Source organism: Tamandua tetradactyla, chromosome 6 (genome assembly GCF_023851605.1).
Source record: "Tamandua tetradactyla isolate mTamTet1 chromosome 6, mTamTet1.pri, whole genome shotgun sequence".
Taxonomy (NCBI): domain Eukaryota; kingdom Metazoa; phylum Chordata; class Mammalia; order Pilosa; family Myrmecophagidae; genus Tamandua; species Tamandua tetradactyla.
The window spans coordinates 48,309,336-48,329,829 of record NC_135332.1 but is presented as its reverse complement, the minus strand read 5'-3'; the positions used below and the strand labels follow the sequence as shown (position 1 = coordinate 48,329,829).

At 50.6% G+C, this 20,494-nt stretch overlaps 1 protein-coding gene across 1 annotated transcript in view; it reads right to left on the bottom strand.

Moving 5' to 3' along the window:
* Positions 1–4,273: 4,273 nt before the first annotated feature.
* The window catches only part of LOC143687832 (acid-sensing ion channel 2-like), a 269,367-nt gene continuing 253,146 nt past the window's right edge, over positions 4,274–20,494 (bottom strand). Inside the window, exons 4-10 of the mRNA XM_077165195.1 lie at positions 18,238–18,388; positions 16,112–16,168; positions 14,402–14,555; positions 12,517–12,608; positions 8,460–8,539; positions 6,769–6,837; positions 4,274–5,386 (exon numbers count right to left, since the gene is read on the bottom strand). Coding sequence (XP_077021310.1) covers positions 5,285–5,386; positions 6,769–6,837; positions 8,460–8,539; positions 12,517–12,608; positions 14,402–14,555; positions 16,112–16,168; positions 18,238–18,388 — 705 coding nt within the window. The 3' untranslated portion in view covers positions 4,274–5,284. The remainder of the gene's footprint in view (positions 5,387–6,768; positions 6,838–8,459; positions 8,540–12,516; positions 12,609–14,401; positions 14,556–16,111; positions 16,169–18,237; positions 18,389–20,494) is intronic.

The window sequence follows — 20,494 nt, the reverse complement described above, 5'->3', positions numbered from 1 at the left end:
CAGAGACATTTTGGAGCCAGCAATTAGAAGCAGAATCAGGAGAGAAGAGCCAGTAGGCATCACCATGTGCTTTCCCATGGGACAGAGGAACCCCGGATGCCAGCGGCCTTCCCTCAGAGAAGGTGTCTTACTCTTGATGCCTTAATTTGGACATTTTCATGGCCTTCGAACTGTAAATTAGTGACTAATAAATTCCCATTGAAAAAGCCGACCTATTTCTGCTATACTGCATTCCAGTAGCTTTAACAAACTGAAACAACCATCTATGGACTCCGTGGCTCCACAAACATCTCACTTGGTTAAATAGTTAAAACTCTCACAAAAATAGCTTCAAGCTGGAAAAAATAAAATAAAATAACTCTAGCTTCTCTGCCAAGACAACAAAGCAAAATTATGTAAGCAGCCAGCTCGGTGCCTGGCACAGCCACTCATGGAAATGCTCATTCCTTTCACTCTCCAGCTGTAGCAAACCTCACGGTTTCTGAGGTCATATGCTCTGCTATTATTAACATTATCCCACTCATTCATTTTTTCTGATCCTCTTAGTTGACTGAGAATTTAACCTTGTCATTTGGAGTTGTGATTATCCCAAACTCCTGGCCTTTCTGCCATCATTTTGATCCCTCCTGAAAATGTGACCCATCCCTGAGCTTCTGCATCCACCACTCCTGTCCATAAGGAAATGCGTGCACACATCTGCTTGTTCAAATAATAACAATTTAAACAATCTACAGCTCACTAGAATTCAGGCATGAACCGTGTCTTTTGTCAACAACCAACTAATAGTCAATAGCTGGTTATTGATTTGCTCTCTGGGATTCATTGTCTTTCCTTCTTTAAACAGGTTAAGTATGCAGACCTGGTTCAAGCTGAACCAAGCCAGGGTCCCCAAATCAGAAGGGGCACCTACATATGTGAGCCTGGAAACAATTCAAATTCTTTAAAATATTCTTTGCTCCATCACAAATTGATCTAAAGTTTTTGTTTTTGTTTTTTTTCTGAAAAGGAACCCAGAAATCCAATGAAGCAGTTCAAATTGTAACCTAACTATAGATTTTTAAAAATTCCTGAAACTTTAAGCTGGAAGAAGGCAGAAGCATCAGATAGACTCCTGACTAACTGAGCAGACATTTCATTTGGTTCCTGTCCCCCGTGTGAGCAGCTGGAGGACACCCCGCAGTGCCCTGTCCTCCTGCGTCCAGCTGTCCAGGCACCAGCATAACATTTCCTAGCTTGATGCACAGAGGTGTCTGTTTGTCTCAGGAGAGGAACTTCAACATCCTGGCAAAGCCTGGAAAAAGGATTACTCTTATTCCTTCCCGCATTAAGTGAATAAGCCTGGGGGGTTTAATAGTGGATGGAGGGTCCCAGAACCTGGGGGAACAGCTGTGTCACTGCTGCTAACTCACTGGATTGCTCTAACAGATCCTCTCCTGGGTTTGCTCATTTGGCTCAAGCGGGACATTTGACTATCTGGTCCAAAGAGCCTGTGGTAGGCAGAATAATGGTCCCCCAAAGATGCCTACATCCTAATCCCTGGAAACGAAAAATATTTCCTTCCATGGTAAAAGGGACATTGCAGGTATGATTAAATTAATAACATTGAGATGGGTAGAGTATTCTGGATTATTGGGTGGGCCCAATCTAAGCACAAGGGTCCTTATGAATGTAAGAGGGAGGTGGAAGAGCCAGAGTTAGAGAGAGACCTTAACCCTCGAGGAAGCTTGGAGAGATGTGATCTGAGCAAGATTAGACCCTCCAGGTGTGGCTTTGAGGATGGAGGAAGGGGGGGGCCTGAGCCCAGGAACGCAGCCCTGGCGACACCTTGGTTTAGCCCAGTGAGACCGTTGGTGGACTTCTGACCTTCAAAACTGTAAGATAATAAATTTGTGTTCTTATAAGCTACTTAATTTGTGGTATCCTTCAATGGCAGCAACAGTAAACGAATGCAGCTACTTTGCACTCTAAAACCCAGCTTTGCCAACAGCCTCGGATGACCCAGCTGAGAGAATTCTGGGGAGGGGGCATCGTAGGAACACCCAGTCCCAGCCACCTAGGGGCCCGGTTACTGCCAGTTTCTGACCAGTGCTTGTGCAGGAGAGTGACTGACCTGACTTACCCCACTGGGCCGGGAGGTAGCACCGTCACAGCACCTCTAGTCTGAGGGGGCCCCATCTGGCCCTGCTTCTTCCCGTCCTACAGGTAAGGTGCCAACTTCATCCTAAAATTGAGGGAACTAAGGCCTAGAGAGGTGCAGGGCCTCATCCACTGTCACACAACTACCAAGAGAAGATGGCCATGGGGTTGACATCCTGCCTCCGCTGCGGTGCTCTTTTCAACTTGTCGCACTGGGCAAATACCTTTTGCTCGTGCACATGGGTGGGCAGGAAAGCTCCAGCAAACTCCACTGGGCAGGGCTCCACCAGGGGGCAAGACTGAGGTGCGGACAGTTACCCAGGAGTTGTGGCCCTTGAATGTTGGTGATGTCCTCATCATTTAGGGAAAAGTGCCTTAAAGCAGCCTAGGGTAATGGGAGGTACTTTATCCTAGTAGGAGAATCGGGCAATGGAGTCAGACAGCTGAGTTCAAGGCCTGGCTCTGCCAATCCCCGGCTGCCTGAGCGAGGGTAAGTGATTTAGTTTTGCTGAGCCTCACTTTGTGTATCTGTAAAATGGACATAATGAAAGCTATTTAACAGAATTATTGTGAGGATTAAGTGAGCAAAAGACTGCAAGCATCTAGCTTTTATTAGATGCTCGTGCATTTGTTGTTCTGGCTAGAGGGGCAGAGATGCTGAGTTGCTGGTAGGGACACTCAGGGGTAAAGGACTGATGAGGTCACACCACTCATGATGTGGACACCCACTGTGGGCTCTGACTTGGGAGTGCCTGCTCCGGGCCAGGTCCACTGAGACTTTTCTTAATCCATGGGTCTTTCCCTCATCGACAACTCACCTGCCCCTTATCCCAAGCCTTCTGAGCTCCTGGGGCCCAGGAACCTGTGTGGACCTTCTGGCATTTAAGCCATTTATTTGGGAAGGGTCGGGAAACAAAGCTTCCTGCAGAGCCCAGGCCCCTCGGACCCAGCTCTCTCAAGATGCTGCACTCCTGTCCCATGGTCAGCTGCTGTGATCCCCAGAACCCACCCAGCTTCCTTATGCAAAATGTCTGGGCCGTAGGAGGCCCATCCACCGACCGATGGAGCATGGTGCCACAGAACCACCAGGGCCCAGAGGCGGGTGTGATGCTGCTTTCACCTGTGGTCATCCAGGTTGCAGACCCCGTGGACTCCAGGCCTGAGGCCTCAGTCACTGCCAATGGCATTCTTGGGGTTTTGCACACTCCCTGGGGTATAGACAGCAAGGCTGCTCTCCAAGTTGCTAGAAAGCAGGCGCATGGGCCCTTGCTCAGTGAAAATGTCCAAGTAGCACAATGGCAACCTTCTAGGACACAGTTCCTTCTCCCTGATTAAGGCTCTGTGCAGAGGACGCGTACGCCGCTGGCTTGTTCTGAATGGGGAGGGAGGAACTACTCCTCCCAGAAAGTCAGAAGGAGGCAGCAGAAACCAGGCAGTGGGAGAAGGGGCTGGGTGACCATGACCGTGGTCGTTGGGTCCTGCCCCGGTAGGTCACCCTCCCCCTCGCCTGTGCACAGAGTTTTGCTGCCCACCCTTTTGCATCTGACCCCCTCCATGATCTCGCATTCCCATTTCACAGATGAGGGAAGGGGTGGGGTTGGGGAGAGTCAATGGCAGAGCAGGCACTGGAGCTCGAGTCCTGGTGCTTTGGGTGGAGAGAGGTGGGGCTAGGAGAAGTAAATGGCTAGACTGAGAGATGCGCCCCGCCCCCCCGCCCGGGAATTAGCCTGATGCCTCGAGGACAAGCATTGTGCCTCAACAGGAAGTTCTTTCTTGCCAAAGGGGGCCCTCCCAAGCTGCTTTCCGGCTGGACATTCTCCCAGGAGCCATGGGAAAGGGGCTGAAAGCACATGTGGCCTTTGGACGGAGCATGTCGGTCTGGGTGGGTGGTGGAGTGGGGAGGTGGGGTGGAGGGAGGCCACGTGGGGCTGCGCCAGCCTGAGCTCACTGAGGGGCTTGGGGGGGAGCCGGGAACGAAGCTGGAAGGGCAGGAGGGCGTGAATGTCTCCTTCGTGATTTTCAGGCCTGTCCAGTGCCAAGTACAAGGTTGTGGCCAACAGTCTTTTAACATTAGAATAGAATAAAGTACAGAGCGTACACGTTTTGTAAAGATAAGTATTTTTCCATGAAACTCCTTTCATACGAACTCATAGATATACGGGTTGTTTTTGATCCAGCAGGCCCGGCCCTCTCCTAAAGCTCTCAGGGAGAGAGCCGTGGGTCTGGAGAAAAGGCAGGAGAGACTCAGCCATTTCCACAAGACCAGCTTTTAATATGACCGTGATTTGAAGCACGAATAAATAAACACCAAGGAGAATGGAGAAGCAAAATGAAACAAAACTTCAGAACATCAGAACCAAAAATCGGAAAACGAAATGAAAATTCTCCAACAGACAAACAGAAAAAGCCCCCCTAATGAAAAAAAAAAAAAAAATCAGACCGTACAAGCTGTGTCACAGGGAGCGGGAAACGACGCGGGGTCCCGGCCGCTGGGCCGCAGTCCCGGGCCCGGGGACGGTGGGGAGCGCGGGGCGGGAGGCAGGTGCCGGCCCCTTCCGCTGCGGTGCCGACACCCGCCGGGCCCGCTCCGGGGAAAGGGGGTTTGTGGGCAGGGGCATGGCCACGCCACGCCCTCCCGATTAAGACCCATCACACACGACACGGGGACAGAAACGTGGTAGAGAGGGCTAGCGGCTTCCCTCGTTTGTGCAGTTTTGGATTCCAGCTTGGCCTCGTGGTGGCTTCGGGGCTGGACTCGGCTCCCCCTGCACACGCCGCAGAGCGCAAGCTGGAAACCGCAAGGAGGAATGCCATGTACTAAGACAGACGTGGAGGAGGTGGCGCCGTAAGAAGTCTGAGCATGCAAGTGCTTTATACATCTGGCAGTGAGATGTGATGGCAGGTAGGTTCTTGGACAGTTCCAGAGTGTGACTCATCTCTCCGAAGAAGGACGCGCGGCGGGGCCCGAGGACGCATCAAATCGGACGGACGTGGCTCTAGCGAGGTTTGGCAGATAGTTTGCTATGTGTGCATAGGGGGCGCTTGCTTCATTCCGCCGTCAGGGGCCATCCCACCTGAGCGTGCTGCCCCCTGGCCTGGGTCTTGGGCCTCGAGGTCTGTTTGGGGGTGCTGGGTGGTCCGAGGGGTGTCAGCAGGCAATTTCCTCTAAGGTCCCCAGAGCCGTCTGCAGGGGCACGTTCACAGTGTGGCTGATGGTTTCAGAGTGGTTTGGCATTGTGTCGCAAGTGCTCTGGAGGGAAGGGGAAGGAGGGGGATGTTATCATTCCGTGCTCCCTCCTTGGGCTCCCCTGGGCACGCTGTTTCTGTCCCAGCATCTCAGACACCAGTTTTCCGTCTTGGGGCACAAGGCTACCATGGCCTCACTGCCTTCAGAATCCTCACCTCTGCCCACCTGGTGTCCCCCGGGCAGGGAGAGGGCCCACTGGTGATGGGGGTTAGCAGCTGGTGTGACCTCCTCTCCTATAGGGGCCCCTGAGGCGCCACCTGGCCCCACGTCTGAGTGGTCTTGAGCCTTGGGGCTGGTGGACCCCAAGTCCTGTCCCCTTCTTGGGGACCTCCCTCAGGCTAGGGCCACGCTGGAAGGATGCAGGTCCCTCACAGCTGGTGGGAGCAGCTCAAAGAGCCCTTAGGATTAGGCTGTCCCTAGGGGAACTAGGCTGTGATGGCTGTGAAGCTTCAGGGTTGTTCCCAGGCTGCCTTTGGCAAGAAGGATGGGAGGGGTGGGTGAGAGAAGATGGAGCCAGGAGGCTGTGCCAGGCATTGGAGGGTGGGAGGTGGATGGAGGGGAGGCTGTGGCTCTGAGACATTTTGAAGGAAGAAGGGAAGGTGGGTGGAGAAGGGAGCCACCATTGTTGAGTGCTTGCTACAAGCCAGGTGCTGTGCCCGCAGCTTCACAAGCAGGCTCTCAGTTATCTCAAGTGCACAGCAGGGAAGCAGTGATCTGGGATTTGAGGCAGGACAGCTGAGTCCAGAGCTCCTGCTCCTTCCACACTGCCTTGCTCAGCAACAGACAGACTGGCTGGAGGGGCTGAGAGAATCAGAGTGGGAGTTTTAGCCTAGGAGAGAGAGAATCCAACTGGGAGGGCAGGGGTGGGGATCCATTTAGGATTTGTTGACTTTAAGGGGAAAGTGGCCACTCAACTGGCATGATTCTTCCAAGGGCCACTGATGGGCAGGGAAAGCTAAGATATCTTGCACCAGCCTGCCAAGAGCTGAGCCCAGGAATAGACTGAGTTTGGGAAGAAGAGCGGATACCCAAACTGCCTCTGTTTGCATTTTGCCACCCTGGGAGGCTGAGAGGGTGGACCTACATAGAGCCTCTCCTGTCTTCTCAAGGCCATGGGATGAGGGGAGTAGCCCTCTGGCCTGGGAGAAGCTGCTTGGGCCAGGCAGGAATGACCCTTGGAAGCATCTCTTTGGTATGAGCTGCATCCATGGCCTTTGGGATTGGTCTCGGAGAGACACTCAGGGCTCAGAACACCCTTGGGTGGGGACACTGATTAGATATTGCAAGCCACGGAAAGATCTGCAGCAAGGCCTACTCTCATTTCATATTGCCTGTATGTAAGGAGCCAAGGGAGCAGACCCACCAGCACAGGGAGTCACTCTTACCACATTCTCATCGTGGCTCCCTTCATCCTCCTCTTTGCCAAGCAGGTCTAATAGCTTCTCTTTGATCAGCTGCAAGAAAAGCAGGAAGGCGAGGGTCAGACAAGGAGAATGGTGCAAAGGTACAGGGGACTTCCTTCCACCTGGTGTGACTGGGGGACTACAGAGGCAGTGACTGCCTGGGCTGTGGGCTGGACAAGCCTGTACCAGAAGCCCGTCTGTACCAATCTTTTGGCTGAATGGGATTTTGTTGCAGGTAACATGGCTTTGAAAGGGGAATGGGAGGACCTGCGCTCACAGTTTAGACTGCCTTTTCTGTGGTTGAAGAGTACAGATAAGCATTATGTGCTTATATGGCTGGCTCCCAGCTGATCTCAGGAGCAGCCTGGCACCAGTTTGTGAGGCCGCCTGATTCAGGGATGCACAGTAGGAGGTAGGGGAGGGAGAGAAGCGCTTCACTCATCTCGCCGCCAGGAGTGAACACGTGTCAGGACAGAGCCGGGAACAGCCCCATCCACAGGTTTGCACTTCTTGGGGGCCATTTAGCCCTCTAGGCTCAGCACTGGTCATTGGGTGGCTGGCTTGGTCCGCAGCTCACTCCCATCCCAGGTCTGGGGTTGGGCTGGGGGGTAGATGAGAGATACAGGCTGTTGAGCATCGAGCATCGGGAACTCTCAAAACCAGAAACCATTGTCTGTTGTTAGAAGAACTTTCAGAGGTTTTGTTCCAGCTGCCTCTTGAGGGAGACATTTCCCTGGACTGTTGGCAGCTAGGAGTGGCCAGCATACCCTTGTGGTCTTATTGCCTAGGATTAGTGAGGATTGTCCAGAAATGCTCTTTCTCTAAGCTCGGTTGGGCCATGGAAGATACTACCCACGTGAAGGGCCACACAGAGGGCAGGTGTGTGCACGCCAGTGTGTGTGCATGGTTTGTGTGTGTGTGCATGCATGTGGTGTGTGTGCATGTGGTATGCATGTGCATGCGATGTGTATATGTGCTGTATATGTGGCATGTGTGTATATACATGTGGTATGTGTGGTGTGTGTGGTGTGGGTATGTGTGTGCATGGTGTGTGCATCCATGCATGCTGTGGGTGTGCATGGTGTGTGTGTGTGCATGTGGTATGCATGTGCATGTGATGTGTATATGTGGTGTATATGTGTGTTGTATATGTGACATGTGTGTATATGCATGTGGTATGTGTGGTGTGTGTGGTGCGGGTATGTGTGCTGGCATGTGGTATGTGTGTGCATGGTGTGTGCATCCATGCATGCTGTGGGTGTGTGTGCATGGTGTGTGTATGCATGTGGTGTGTGTGCATTGCATGTGTGTGCACAGTGTGTGTGTGTGTGTGTGTGCAGGCACATCCATGTATGAAGCCACCACATCCCACCTAGCTGCAGAAGGGGCTCAGAGCTTGCTCTCCCCCCTCTGCCGCCCTCATTGCCAGTGTGGACAGGCCCACTGGTCTTCCAGCTCCCGGAGGACAGGACGATGGCTTCTGTTTCTCTTGCATCCACCTGCTGGCCTGGGCCTGAGTGACCCTGTGATAAATGATATCAGTGGGCAGGAAAGAGAAAGCAGGCTGTGGGCAGACAGAGGCCATTGCTCCTGCCTGCGTTGGCTCTGAGGATCAGGGCAGGGTGAGGGCACCAGCATATGGTCATTTGCCTGTGGGCAATCCCAGATCTTACCTCATAAATATAATCAAAGAGCTCTAGTATTGTAAGGATACTAGCACCAATAAACAATCCCATCTGACCACCAATATCACCTGGAGAGAGAGGGAAAGACCAAAGATTTGGTTTTACTCACACAGCATCCAGCAAGGGGTGCCCAAACTAAGACCTTGAAAACCAGGCCTTCTGAATGACCCCCTTCCCTTGGGGAGCCTGAGCCCTGTAACTGGGAAGCGAGGCCTCCAGACACCCCTTCCTCATTTCAGAGGTCTGAGAGCAGAGTGTTTTCCAGCTGGGGTGGGGACTCATCCGACTGCTGGCAGTGGGGCTCAGGACAGACCTCATGGCTGATGGTGGTTCAAGGACATCCAGAGGACCCGACTGGGCCCCTGCTTTGGGCCAGGCTCTGGGTGGGGACTAGGGGGACAAGAGTCATGGGTGGTCCTTGCCTGAGTGAGGGCATGGGATAGCCCGGACACAGGAGCCCTCTGGAGGTCTTGGGAGCAGGGGCCAGGGGACCCTTCCACCCCCGCTGATCATTGCATGGCTTTCAGGGCCCCATGGGGCACTGTCCAAGCTTGGGATGAGGTCAGAGCAGGCATCCGCTTATCTCCCCTACCCAAAGGTAAATTTTCAATGTGGTTTCTTTCTAGAGTAGAGGTTCTCCATCCCTGTGGCCAACGGTTCTCTGGATGGGCTTTCAGATCCCCAGGAGGCTTTAATCAATGTAGATGCCTGGACCCACCTTAGCCCTATAGAATCAGAATCTCTGGGGAAATCAGAATTTTGAAGTCCCCAGGTGGTTCTCAGGCCCACCAGAGTTTGAGAATCATTCTCTTGGGAGGTTGTGGAAGGGGTTCAGATGGTTGGAGATCCACTGAAATTGAAGGCAAAAAGCGATGTGGGTGCACCTGGATATTTGTAGTAAGAGGGTCCATAGCAATTAGGAGAGTGCCAAAGGAGTCTTAATCTCCCACAAGCTTAAGATGCCTTGCCCCGGAGGCAGCATGTGAGAGCAGGTGGCGCTGATGCCCTGGGTCAGAATGCATGGCTTTGATGAGCCCTGACCTGCTCAGTAACTTCGCCTTCAGAGAAGATTTGGTGGTGATGGCGGTGGTGGTGGGTGGGGCCGGATTGGAGGGGATGGGCTGTGAAGTCCTTTCTGGCTCAACCTCTGGTCTGGGCGGGAAGAGGTGTGAGGAAGAGGAGGCTTTTGGGTGGGTGCACAGCCTGGCTGGAGAGTCCATGCTGGCCTCTTTGAGGACTTCCTGAGGTGTAGACCTGCCCCACTCTTCCCCCGATGAGGGCTGGGGGTACACACAGCCCAGGTCAGCAGGTGGAGATGGCAGGAGGAGGCGCTTCCTGATGGGACTTGGTACTGGGCTCCAATGGCTCCTTCCACCCACCCCTCCCCCACTACTCTCTCTAATGCCCTTAATGGAGGCTTACTGTGTATTTATATGTGTTTGCATCAGATATGAGGTGTATGTATGCACTGGGACTATATGTGCAATGGTGTGCGTGGACATATGTCATGACGCCATGTGTATGTGCAGGCATGTATGTAGAAGCAGGCTGTATGTCTGGCTGTTGATGTGGGTGGGGTTTTGTTTACATGGGCGACCATGTCTGGGTTAGGTACACGAAGTGTGTCTAAGTGTGCATGTGTGCAGGTTTGTGGAGATAGATATAGTGTGCCTGAGGATGTAGGACATGTGTGAGCACAGGTGTGTGTGCGTGTGCATTTCTGTGTGTATGTGGATATGTGTTTGGGTTGGTGTATGTCCTGAGCATGTGAATGTGTAGGTGTGCAGTGTGTACAGTTTTGTGTGTGCATATATATGTCTCCCTTGCTGCATCGTGTGCATGTGGGTCCGTGTTGTTGTGCATTGTGTGGGTGGCTCAGTATCTCCAGGGGTACATGTCCCTGCAGGTGTGGTGTGTTTATGTACAGGTAGGGGTGGGCGTGCCTGCATGTGGCCTGGGTGCACGTGTAGTGTGCATGTGTTGATGCTGGGAGGTGAGGGGGGTCTGGGTGGCTGTGGGAGAAGGGCCTGATTGGGCCTGATGGCTGAGGGTCTGCAAGTGGCAGCTCGCATCACAGTAGGTGCAGATGGCAGCATTATTTTCTCAGCGGGCTATTCTGGGTGGGAACAAGATTCTGGGAACAAGCTCATCCTCATATCTGATGCAGAGTTGAGCTATCCGTCTTGACAGATTCAGAGCTCAAGCCCTCCTCGCTCTGTGTGTGTGTGTGTGTGTGTGTGTGTGTGTGCGCATGTGTGCATGTGTGTGTGTGACTGTGAGCCTCTGCTGGGGTAGGGGAGGGTGGGAGGCATGTCCCCGAGTCCTCCAGGAAATAAAAGGCCAGAGCCCACAGGCCACAGGTGGCATGGCTGGGGTGAGGATCTACAGCTCCTGTGCATGGTTTCAGGGCATGAGGCTCCTGACTCAGCCCCTTTGGTGATAAGACCTTCAAGTCTTGAGTGACAACCACATTAGTCCTGCTGGGACCAAACTGTGGCCCAGTCCCCAGCCTCCTGGGAGAGGCCCAGAACTGCTCCTGGAAGCACCAGCTGAACCCCTGCAAGGTGACTGTCCAAGGTGTCAGAAGCTGCTATTTATAGACCTCTGGGCTAGGGGCATTATCCCATGTAACCCTCACAGCAAATTCATAAAGTGGGTTTTATTAAACCCATCTTACAGATGAGGTAACTGAGGTTCAGTGAGGTGAAGCCACTTGTCCACATTCTCATAGCAGGTGTGCAGCAGCCCTTGGATTTAAAACCCTGTCTTTCCTCTATGCCTCCAGATGGAAGGCCCCTGCCCTACCAAGGACGCCTCTCTCACCTCCTTGGTAGGTTGTCTACCAGCTCGTGGAGACAACAACGGCTATTTCTTCCTCTAGTAAACAGGCCTAATATCCTTTTCTGAGAGTGAGTGGGAGTTGGGAAAAGGGCTGGAGAGGTAGGCTGGAAAGCCAGTTTGAGCCCAGTAGCAAATCCCATCAGGGAGAGAGCCCCAACCCCCAGCACCTCTGCTTGTTTAGTGGGGGCACATGGGGTTGGACCCCACCCGGCCACCATCAGGGTAGACGTCCGCGGGCCATCAGGCTGACATGGACCCTCCAGTAGGACCATGCGCCCGTCCCAACAATCCCCTTGGTGGTCTCGTGAGTTCTGGGTGAGACTGGGGCTGGGCTGCCTCCATTGTGTGTCGGGGCCAGGGGAGATGGTGTGGACTTGGGTGGGGCGGCAGGCCTGGCACTGGTTGGGTGCGGCCAATCACCAGTGGGAGCTCGTGGGGAGAAGCTTTTGAAAGCTCTCTGAGATGGAAACCTTCATTCCTCCCTCCTTTTTCTGGTCCTAAATGGTCACAAACTGGTTGTTGCAATGAGCCTGAGCCCTGGGGGAGGGGAGAGGTGCGGCCGGGTGCAGCTGGTGTCCCTGTCCGGCCTGTAGACCCCTAGAAGCCTGAGCCTATTGGAAACAGCACCAGAGGTTTGTGGACATCTGGAGAAGAATGGTCCTTCGTTTGATAAAGGACTCTCAGCCCAGGGGTGACACCTGGCCTTCCGGTGCAGCAACGCTGCTTGCCAGGTGGGGGCTCTGTCGGGGGCCTCTGCCTGCTGACCACCCTGAGTTCAGTCTTGACACCGTCTGACAGCTCCTCTCCCCTCCGTGGCCCCAGGGCTCTGACTCCAACCTGGGGTCAGAGGATCATGGAATTCAAGAGGGCCGTGCTGGAAGGGCCCTGAGAGACCTTTTAGCTCATCCTTCATTGTACAGATGGGTAAACTGAGGCCTAAGATTAGGGAAACAATGGGGCCGAGAAACCAAGTTTCCTGATATAGGGCCAAATTCTCCGTCTGCTCTGCCAGGTTAGTTTTCCCCATTTGGGGCAGGAGTAGTGCAAGGAAAGAGGGAGTAACTAGTAAATTAAAAGGCTAGACTTGTCAGGAGGTTTACATATACATCCGTCTGTCTGCTTGGCCACCTCCCCACCCAACCTCCCTTCTTCCCCCCCCCCCCCCATGAGGTGTGGAAATTTGTGCACAGACACTCCGATTTACCAAGTAAGGCGGCAACCTCGTATGCCTTCTTCTGTTCAATTGTCTCGTAATTGAGAGCTTCAAAAAATATATCCAGAACAAGGATGTTCTCTCTGCAGAGGGGACATTCAGTACCATAAACTGTTAGAACCATCAGAATCTGGAGGGATCTTCCAATACAGCTTTCCCACAAGCAGAGAGGGAAACTGATTCCCTACTGGGATCTATAACAGGTGTCTCCTAGTGGGGTCCCTGCCCTGGCATTGCCGAGTCAATTGCCAGAGTCAGGGAGGGTTTTTAGGGAGCACATCCATCACTGGCTGGGGGGGGGGGGATGGTGTTTCTGGCAAAAGCACCCCAGCTTCCTTTTGCTTCTCTAGACAGGTGTGTTGATGAGACACCTTTTGGCAGTAAAATTCATCCCTACCTGCAGAATGTCTGCTAAGCAGGAGGGTCGGCCCCACCTCCTTCATTACTCCCCGCCACACTCCCAAGCCACTTTGGTCCCAACCTGTTGAGCAAAAGCTGCCCCAGGCTGGGGTTTGGAGAGTGTGTTGGCAGGAGGGAGGGGCGGGGAGAGAGGAGCAAACCCTCCTTCCTCCACCCAGAGCTCACCGAGGCGCCATTCACACCGTCACCCTCTCCTGGCTGGTTTATTGCCACTGCCTCCTAACAGGCCCCCACTCTCCTATTTGGCTTCCCGTCCTTCCTCCATACCACAGCCTGAAGGAGCTTTCTAAAGCTGCAAAATTAACGCAAATTAAACAGAATTAAAATTCAATCCCTCAGTTACGCTAGCTACATTTCAAGGGCTCAGTAGCCAACCATGTCCAGTGGCTACCGTATCGGACAGAGCAGATACAGAACATTTCCATCATCACAGAAGGTTCTATCGGAAAGCATTCGTCTAAAATGCAAATTTGAGCCTGCCACTTGCTTGCAGAAGCTTTTCCATCTTTTATTCTCTTGGGATAAAGCCCACTCCCTGCATCCCCTCCTCACCTCCATTCAGCGAAGCCTACAAGACTCTCTTGCTTTGACATGTGTAAACCTAGCCCAGCTTCCCCTGTTAGTAGTTTTCTTACCTGCCCTGTGCTGGCTCATTCAACCATGCATCTGTCCAGGACACTCCTTTCTCCCATGTCTTTCATTCACTTATTCTCTCAAAAGATATTTTTTTGAGCACGAACTCTGTCCCAGACACTCAGCTAGTATTGCATAGAAGCAGCAGAGAACAAAAAAAGAGAAATGTTCCTGCCCTCAAGAAGCTTCCAGCCTAGTAGGATAGGCAATTAATAAACTCACGCATGCACACACACACACACGGACATATAATTGCACATGGAGTTTGTTGTTATAAAAGAAAACTGTACTACTTTGAGAGAAAATAACAGGAGGGAGCATAATGTAGCCCTCCAAGGAGGTGACCTTTAAGCGTATATGTGAGCAATGAGGAACAGATTAGGTGAAAAGTGGGAGGAAAAGCATTCCAGGCAGGGGGAACAGAATATGCAAAATTTGTCTGGAAAACTCCTATAAATCCTTTAAAAAACTTCTGCAGTTTTTCCTCCCTCACCCCCATGCAATCCATCGCTCTCACACTGCCTGCATACCTCTCTAATTGCCTGCATCACCCTGTATAGTGTTCACTTGTACACTTGTCTCCCTACAAGACTGAAGCTCTTGAAGACGGTGTCTTCTTCATCTTTGTCTTTACATTCTGAGTGCTGAGCACAGAGCTTGGCACACAGCCGGTGCTCAATTAGTATCTGCTAAATTGAACCAATGCTTACCTTTGTCCTCCTCCCCAATCCTCATTAGTACTGCCACACTCTCCCGCCATGCTCTAGGGGTCTCTAATCCATTCCCATCTCCCCCCCCCGCCCACCATGCCCCCTCAGCTTACGAGATGTATTTTTCTGATTTGTTAAATTTCTTCTCGAGATACTTGGCTGATGTCTTGCTAGGGATCTTCACCATGGAGAGCTCTTTGTTGTAGCGGGTCAGGTTGCAGGGCGTCCGGCAGACACAGTAGTTACTGTCCTTTTCGGCCAGCAGACCTGGAAGGGAGAGGGAGGCAGGGCTTAGGAGGATGTGGGAACTGGGACCTCTGGGCCCAGAGTACTGGATTCTAGCAGCAAGGAAGTGAGGGAGCAGAGGACGCAGGTCCAGGGTAAGCCATGGGTGGGGGGTCCAGGGTAAGCCATGGGTATGGGACTGGGGAGGGGAGGGGTGCCAGGCTTTTGCTGCTGGTTGATGAGGGTGTGAGCTCGTTAGAAAGTGCTCACTCTATCTGTTACACTTGGTCTACTTCCTTTACTGTCATACCACCCTTTAAAATTGTTGAAAAGCTCCACTTCCGGAGAATGGGCTCTAAGGAAGCTTTCCCCGCTGCCTCAACTTTCCAGGGCCTTCTTTCCTGTCCCAAGCTTCAGTGTGGGCCAACCCCCGAGACAAACATAGGAGACTATTTTGCCCCAATCCCTGTGAGGCTCCCACATAGTCAATGCTCGCCTCCTCTGCCCCGTTGGGCTAGGACATTGGCAAAGATTCTCGATTCCTTTCCCCAGAGGCAACCTTCTCCATCTGGAAATGTCTCTCCCTCTCCTCTCTTCTTCCGATTAGGATGAGGTAGCTAGAGACATTGTTTTCCTTCCTCCATGCCTCTTTCCTCTAACCATCTCAGTGGTTTGGGCTACCCTTGGGTTTGTTGCGTCTTCATTCCAGAGAGACTGAGCCTTCACGGACACTGGAGTTGTGCCCTCTCCTCTCGTCAAGGCCCTTCCTCCCTGGTCCTCCTAGAGGCATCTGGGCATGAGCCCAGACCTGTCCCCACCAGCTCCAGCAAGCGCAGCTGCTGAACTTGAGTCTGGAGTGTTTAAAAATTCTCTCTGCTTGTCATGTTTATAAACCATTTCACGGTTCTGGAGAGAGGCTGGGATGTGAAGTGGATCCAGCTTTGGGGTTGCAACTTGCTCATGCAATCTCCCTCCCATGGTTTTCCAGGGGTGGGACCAGCAGAGTGATCCCAACCTGCGAACCCTCCCCAGGCTGGCGTGGGGACTGCGGGCTGCACTGTGTCTTCCATTTGCACCCATGGAACACAAACCAACTTTACCTTCCTGGGGTAAAACAGACTCTGCAAGACAGGGCTGCTACTAAATAACCATGGCCTCCCCTTCTGAGCACCAGTGTGTGTGTATGTGTTTGTGTGTGTGTGTGTGTGTGTAGGGATCACCAGGCTCCTGGTGCCCACTCCATGCCCCACTGGCCATCCTCTCTCCATCTCTGAGCTCTCCCCTCCATCCTTAGCACCCTCCATCCCCCCTAAAGTCTACTCCACTGTCTCGATGTCTATACCCCATTTCTCTCCTGCAGTCTCTTTCTCAGCCATCAGCCACTCTCATCATTTTGCTCTCCCATCATCCATTTTCCATCCTCTTCATCTCCCCCTCTTGCCCCTGCAGAGCCTCCAGCCTGTCCAGCCTCTTCTCCCCACCTCCCCTCCACCCCTCTGCTGCCTGATCTCTCTCCCCACCCTCAGGGGGTCTTGGTGGTCTCAGTCTCAGGCTCCCCTCCCCACATTATTAGTCCATCTCTGTCCTCCAATACTGACCAAGTGCGGGCTCTGCACACTCCTTGTGTTGCTCAGGGGTACAGAAAGGGGCATCCCCTGCAAAGAGAAACAAGGAAGAGTTACTCAGGCAGAATCACACATGCCAGCAACACCTCCCGCCCCTGGACTTGGGGAAGTGAGCACATCTGTTACCTGGGAGGGGCAGCAGTCCGCCAGTGGACACCTCCAAAGGGAGCCATTGACCAGAGCTGCCTAGGGGGCACCAGAGAGGACAGGCGAGCAGGACCCAGGGTGACTTACTTGCTCTGTGACCCTGGGCAGTCTCATTCCCCTCCCCGAGCAGGAGGCAATAGGACCTGTCTGGCTAACTTCTCCCAGATTGGTGTGAAGGTCTAACAAGCTCATGCAGGTGAAGTTGCCCTGACAGCTGAAGGTGGGGGGGTGGTAAACATCATCTCCTTTAACCCGCACACGTATCTTTGAGGGAGAAAATACCATTTCATTTGATCCGTGAGATTCTTGGGACTTAGGCTTCTTGCCTTACCAGGATGTCAGGGCTAGTAAGCTGAGCTGTGAATCCAGGACAGCCTGACTCGAAGGCTGGGGCTCCTTCCACCACTCCACACTGCTAACGTGAGCCAGGACGGCTTTGTCAGTCTCCTCATCGCTTTACCCGCAATTCCACATTAGTAACTGAGATGCCGGTTACAGAAATGTCAGGCCAGGCACATTTATTTGCTGGTTGACGGACTTTTGCTTCGTTTTAAAGAGGGCTGAGACCTCTACTCTCACCTTTGGCTCAGGCTCTGAGGCGAAAACCTCATTAGCTGGTGGCTGAGTCCATGTGTCCGGTGAGAATACTTGCCAGTGCTGGATTCTCCTCTCTGGAATTTCTTTGCAGAAGTTCAAGATCAAGTTCAAGTGCAGAAGTGCGAGTCCGCCACAAGGTCTGTTCTTGATTTCCCCCCAAAGGTTTTCAGAACCAAAGAATTGATATGTTCCTTCTTTTCCAGTAATAACAACTTAACTCATATGATTCCAGGAAGCTCAGGGGCAATTTAAAAGAACTATAATTGTAATTTTAGATTACTAAGGAAATTAGTGATTACTAATGAAATAATTCAGAATTTATCTATGAGACTATTCACTACAGCATTGGTTATAATAGCAAAAAAATGTTAATGAACTACATGTCCACCATAAGGCTTTAGTTAAAGTTTAGCCAAAAAAGGTGTGATTTAACTGTGAAGTACAATGACGACCATTAAATGTTTGTATTCTATGGATGGACTGTACGTGTATGCAGATTTCTCAATAAAAAATTCAAAAATAAAGAATACCAAAGTTCCTGGCACGTAGTAGGCCTTCATTCAACATGCTTTCGAGCCCCGCTCCCAGGTGCTAACAAAGCAACCTCTGACTTTTGCATTTTACAAACTTTTTAACATCTCAACCTAATTTTATCCTCATAACAACAAATGATAATGAAGCTGAGAACAGAGAAGTTTAGTGACTTGTGCCAGGTAACAGAATAAGTGAGCAGAGAAACCTGAATTAGAAAGTCAAGTTCCCTGCCTCCAGCCCAGCTCTCCTTCCAGGCTGCAACACCAAACTGTTTCTGCCCAAATCAGCGCCACACTCTGCATTTCTGCCTCTGAAATGCTGAGCACCTCTAATAGGGATGGCTGCGTGACTCATTAACCTGACGATAGAAATGTCAGTCCAGGCACATTTATTTGCTGGTTGATGGACTTTTGCTTCGTTTTAAAGAGGGCTAGACATTTAGAAGCAAGAAGGGTGAACATCTGGATGTTTGGATGCGTACCACACCAGGAATGTGGTCATTGCAAACATCCAGATATCTGGGCACTAAAACCAGGAGGTAAGAGCAGCAGACATTTGGCAAACACTGAACATAAGGATGAGCATTCTCCAAACATCTGGTTGTTCTTGGACACCAAGAAGCCTCCTTGGTTGCTGGCCTGGATGTTTCTATCCGCCCTCTAAATGGTTAGGAACCAAGTAACAGTCTTCCCAGAACAACAACCCTTTGGATCCCAGTGGGCCATGTGAAGTGTTTCCATTAGGGTGAGAGACGCAAAGGGCCAGGGTGGTCCCAGGAGATCCAGGTGGGGTCCTGCAGCTGCCCCTCCCTTGGCACTGACCTGGCATGTGGACCATGCGGCAGTTGCAATTCTCCACGATGTAGCGGGTCTCACAGTCAATCCTACAGGCGGTGATACTGTAAACAGGAAAGAAGTCGAGTCCCATCTCTGAGGATCGGCACTCGCCCCACGGTGGGGGCAGGTATGTGAGCTGCAAGAGAGGAAGGAAGAGGCAGCAGTCAGCCCTGGAGGATGCTGCTTGTTCAGCCTCAACACACTCGGTGGCTTGTTCATGGACTTCTTCAAGCAACACAAAATTATTGAGCATCTACTAAAGGACTATCTAAATCCCATTGCCTGACCCTACAGATTCATCAACATCTGGCTCCAATATTTTTCCTACCTTATCTTTGATAACCTTCCCGTAAATGCTGAGCCCCCCGCCCCAGAGTCTTTTATACACACCATGTGTCTTCCCACTTCCACACGTTGTCATGTTGCATCTCTTGGAATGACTCAACTAAATTCTTGTCTTAGGACATTGGGACCCTGACAGAGACCTAGAGAACAAAATCTAGGATGAAATGGCTTTAGGCATAATCAATATCATTTATGTCTTCTGACCCCGAGTAGACATTTGGGTGGACATGTGGATGTCTGAACGTGTACCACACTAGGATGTGATAACTGCAACATCCAGCTGTCCGGACACCACCCATTCTCTAGGTGCAGCTCTCTGGGTGTCATGCTATGGATGACAACATTTACCAGGAAAACGAGACTGTTATGCTCAGAGATCCAATGTCCTCTTCTAACAAATGCTCTCCTCCTACCCATGTACTTGCCTGATGGAGATAGGAAGAGAGAAGGAGCAGGAACTAATGGTTGTTGAGTGCTTACTCTGTGTTAAGCCCCATTACACCTATCTTGCTTTTTAAATTGAAGAGTACTTTACCTACAATAAAACGTAGACATTTTAAGGGTACAGTTCAGCACCCACAAATGTATGCACCTGTGTAACCACCACTAATCAAGATAAGAATGTTTTTGTCACCCCAGAAAGTTCTTTCCTGTCCCTTTCTGTTTAATGCCCCACATGCCCAATCACTGCTGTGATTTCTGTCTCCATAGGTTGGCTCTGTCTGTTATCATGCTTCATATCAATGAAAGCTTACACTATGCTCTCCCTCTCTTTTTTTAATAGACTTTATTTTTAGAGCACTTCCAAGTTGAAAAAAAGGTCTTGCAGAATGTACAGAGTTCCCATATTATCCCCCCTCTATTTTCCCTATTAACATTTTGCATTAGTTTGATATATGTGTTACAGTTGAACCGTTATCATTCAAATTATACTATTAACTAAAGACCATAGTTTACACCCTTTGTGTTGTACAGTTGGTCATCATTATTTTTTTTCCCAAAGAACTTAATTTTATAATTTTTATGTTACTAATGCCTAAGAAAATATTTTATTTACACTATTTTTGCCATATAATTACTATGCTCTCTTTTGTGTCTGGCTTCCGTCACTTAAGGTATTGTTTTTAAGATTCATCCAGGTTATTGTGTGCATCAGTAGTTCATTCCTTTTAATGGCTGAGTGGTTTTCCAGTGTATGGGGATACTACAATTTGTTTATCCAGTCACCTCAAGGTAGACATATGTGTAAGTTATAGTTTTTGGTAATCCTGAAAAAACTCCTATGAGCATTCATTTATAAGTTTTTTTATGGATATACATTTACTTTCTCTTGGATAAATAGCTGTAAGTAGAATAGTTGGTATATAAGATCAGGTACATGTTTAAGAAGTTGCCAAATTGTTGCCTGAAATGTTTGTACTATTTTATCTTCCCACCAGTAAAGTATGAGAGTTCTTGTTGCTTCGCATCCTTGCCAAATCTTGATTTTTGTCCATCCTTTAAATTTTGCCAATCTTGAAGATGGTAGTATTGTATCTCGTTGGTGTTTCTATTTGCATTTCCTTGAGGATTAGTGATTTTAAGCCCCACTATGTGCTTATTGGCCATTTGTACATTATCATTTGTAAAGTGTTTGTTCAAGTCTTTTGCCCATTTAAATAGCTGGTTTATTTTTAATTCTTGTTAACCAAGTTGTAGGAGCTCTTCATATATTTTGGATACAAGTCCTCTGTTAGATAGATGTACTGTGAGTATTTTCTCCTAGTCTGTGACTTACCTTTTCATCTCCTTAATGGTATCTTTTTTTCTACTACTTTTAAAGTAACCTTCATGAAGGTATAATTAACATGGAATAAGATTTTAATGTACAATTCAGTAAACTTTTCAAATGTTTATA